Raw genomic sequence first — 2500 nt, 5'->3', positions numbered from 1 at the left:
GCTGCTGCTGTTGCTGTTGCTGCTGCTGCTGCTGCTGCATTGGAGAATCCGATGCAGCAGCAACACAAGGAGATTGTGCTGCTAATGATGGGGATGGTCGTGCTGCTGACGAGCTGGCGCTGCTGCTGCTGCTGCTGCTGCGGTTGCTGTTGCGACGGGAGGTAATTCCCCCCATAGCCGCAAGGAGCTGCTGCTGCTGCTGCTGCTGCTGCTGTTCCTGCTCCTGATGATATTGCTGCTGTTGCTGCTGCTGCTGCTTCTGCGGTGTCAGTTGAAGATTATCTGACACACTACTGCGTTAAAAAAACTAGGGTTTAGGGTTTAGGGTTTAGGGTTTAGGAGAGAGGAGTAAGAGGTCATAAAAAGGGTTTATGACGCAACCTAGGCAACAAGGCAACTTAGCTATGCCTTCAATGTTGCTGTCTAGGGTTTAGGGTTTAGGGTTTAGGGTTTAGGGTTTAGGGTTTAGGGTTTATATCCCAACCACGCAAAAATTCAACTCAATTGAAAGTACAAAAAAAGATTATTGTCGTATTACATCGTCTAGGGTTTAGCGTCCAGCCTCTAGGGTTTAGGGTTTAGGGTTTAGGGTTTAGGGTTTAGTGGTTGTTCTATGGGACTGGCGGGTGGTTGGGGGGCCCCCGTGGGGCCCCCAACAACCTAGAGAGCTATTAATATGCAGAAGAGGTATTATTTTAATTAAATATAAATAAAAAAGAATAAATAAATAAAACAAAATATAAATAATAAGGGTTTAGGTGTTAATTCTTCCTTTCTTCCTGCTGCTGTTGTCTGTGGTGACCTTCCGTATATGCTAATGGTGTTTATAGGTATACCTCTGCAGTGTATAGGCAGCTCTGTGGTGTATAGGCAACTTTATGAATTAAATACATATTCAGGTGTATAGGTACCTCTGCGGTGTATAGGCACCTCTGCGGTGTATAGGCAGCAATAAATTTTTCCTTTACAGCTTGTCTACCTTTATACAGTTGGATGCATAGCCCTCCCTAGCTATAGCTAGCTAGCTATAGCTAGCTAGCTATAGCTAGCTAGCTATAGCTAGCTAGCTGTAGCTGAGTTAGCTAGCCATCTATCTAGTTAGTTATCTATCTGGCTAGCTAGCTGTTTATTTAGCTCGCTAGCTAGCTAGCTGTTACTCAACAATCAATAATCAGCCAAGACATCGCCGTAAACCCTAAACCCTAAACCCTAAACCCTAAAGAGAATAAATAAAGTTTAAAACATTTAAAAGAAAAGAAAGAGTTCAAGGAGGGCTAAACCCTAAACCCTAAACCCTTAAAACTGTCATTTATAAACACCCGCTTGCAAGGAAGCAGGCAATGAATGTCATCCCAAACCCTAAACCCTAAACCCTAAACCCTAAGCCCTAAACCCTAAACCCTAGGACTGCGATGCCTCAGCCAACCACTCAGCAAATTCATCCAACTTCTCAGTATGATCCGGGAACTTAGCTGCAGCAGCACAAACCCTAAACCCTAAACCCTAAACCCTAAACCCTAAGACGTATTCGCAATAGTGTGCATGGAGCCCCTCTAAGGGTTTAGGCTGAAGGTCGAGAGGGTAAGAGTGTGTCTAGGGTTTAGGGTTTAGATAAGGGTTTAGGGTTTAGCTTCTGAGGGTTTAGGGTGTATCCTCACGGCGAAGGGAAGTAACCTTTGCATGAATACTAGCAGCAGTATATGTAGCTCCTGAGGCACAGAAAAGGGTTTAGGGTTTAGGGTTTAGGGTTTGCGTGGGGTTCGTCCATACACAGCTATCGAGGGGGCCAGAGAGGGTTTAGTCTTTATACGTCTTGGGGACTAGGGTTTAGGGTTTAGGGTTTGTTGGCAAATAACTCGAAAGTATATCTCTATGAAGCCGATTCCATCCAGGGTTTAGGGTTTAGGGTTTAGGGTTTAGGGTTTACCTTTAAGGGTAGCAGCAAATGCATCAACTAATTCAGGGAAAAGGCAATCGCTGTATACAATACAATCTTTTATGTATCCATTCTCTACTATAAACCCTACTTCCTGCAGCATAAATAAACACCAATAAACCATAAACCCTAAACCCTAATCCGCCAAACCCTTAACCTCTAAACCCTAAACCCTAAAGAGTTAGCTTGAAATCTTCCGTTTTCTGCGATGAACAATCCCTCATACACCCCCCAAAACCCTAAACCCTAAACCCTAAACCCTAAACCCTAAACCCTACAAAGGATCCCCAATCGAATCTTGTATTGAATTCGCAGGTAAATTGAGGAGTTTTGCCGTAAATCCAGCCCCAAGATTTAAGTGCATGCAAATGATTTAGGAATATAGAGGAATTAAGTATAAACCCTAAACCCTTATTTAGGGTTTCCTCTCTTTCTACTAATGGCTCTAAACCCTCGCCAAAATGCATAAAGAAATATTTCTGCAACGCGGCACATAACTGCAACAAAAAAAAAAAAAAAAAAAAAAAAAAAAAAAAAAAAAAAAAAAAAAAAAAAAAAAAAAAA

The 2500-nt window shown here is 42.6% G+C and overlaps 2 protein-coding genes across 2 annotated transcripts in view; both read right to left on the bottom strand.

Annotated features, from left to right (window-relative positions):
* Nucleotides 1-175, bottom strand: part of EMWEY_00031050 (hypothetical protein, conserved) — a gene marked incomplete at both ends in the record, with an annotated part of 5830 nt that extends 5655 nt beyond the window's left edge. Inside the window, one exon of the mRNA XM_013478311.1 lies at nucleotides 1-175. This exon is cut by the window's left edge and continues 805 nt beyond it. Coding sequence (XP_013333765.1) covers nucleotides 1-175 — 175 coding nt within the window.
* A 1226-nt stretch (nucleotides 176-1401) lies between these two features.
* EMWEY_00031040 (lipoate-protein ligase a, putative) lies at nucleotides 1402-2030 on the bottom strand (the record flags this gene model as incomplete). Its single annotated transcript, XM_013478310.1, has 2 exons — nucleotides 1402-1472; nucleotides 1928-2030. Coding segments are annotated over 2 exons (174 nt in total), but the record flags the coding sequence as incomplete, so codon positions are not given.
* Between the last annotated feature and the right edge of the window lie 470 nt (nucleotides 2031-2500).

This window comes from Eimeria maxima, genomic scaffold (genome assembly GCF_000499605.1).
Source record: "Eimeria maxima Weybridge genomic scaffold, Emw_scaff384, whole genome shotgun sequence".
Taxonomy (NCBI): domain Eukaryota; phylum Apicomplexa; class Conoidasida; order Eucoccidiorida; family Eimeriidae; genus Eimeria; species Eimeria maxima.
This window is presented reverse-complemented; position numbering and strand designations above follow the sequence as displayed.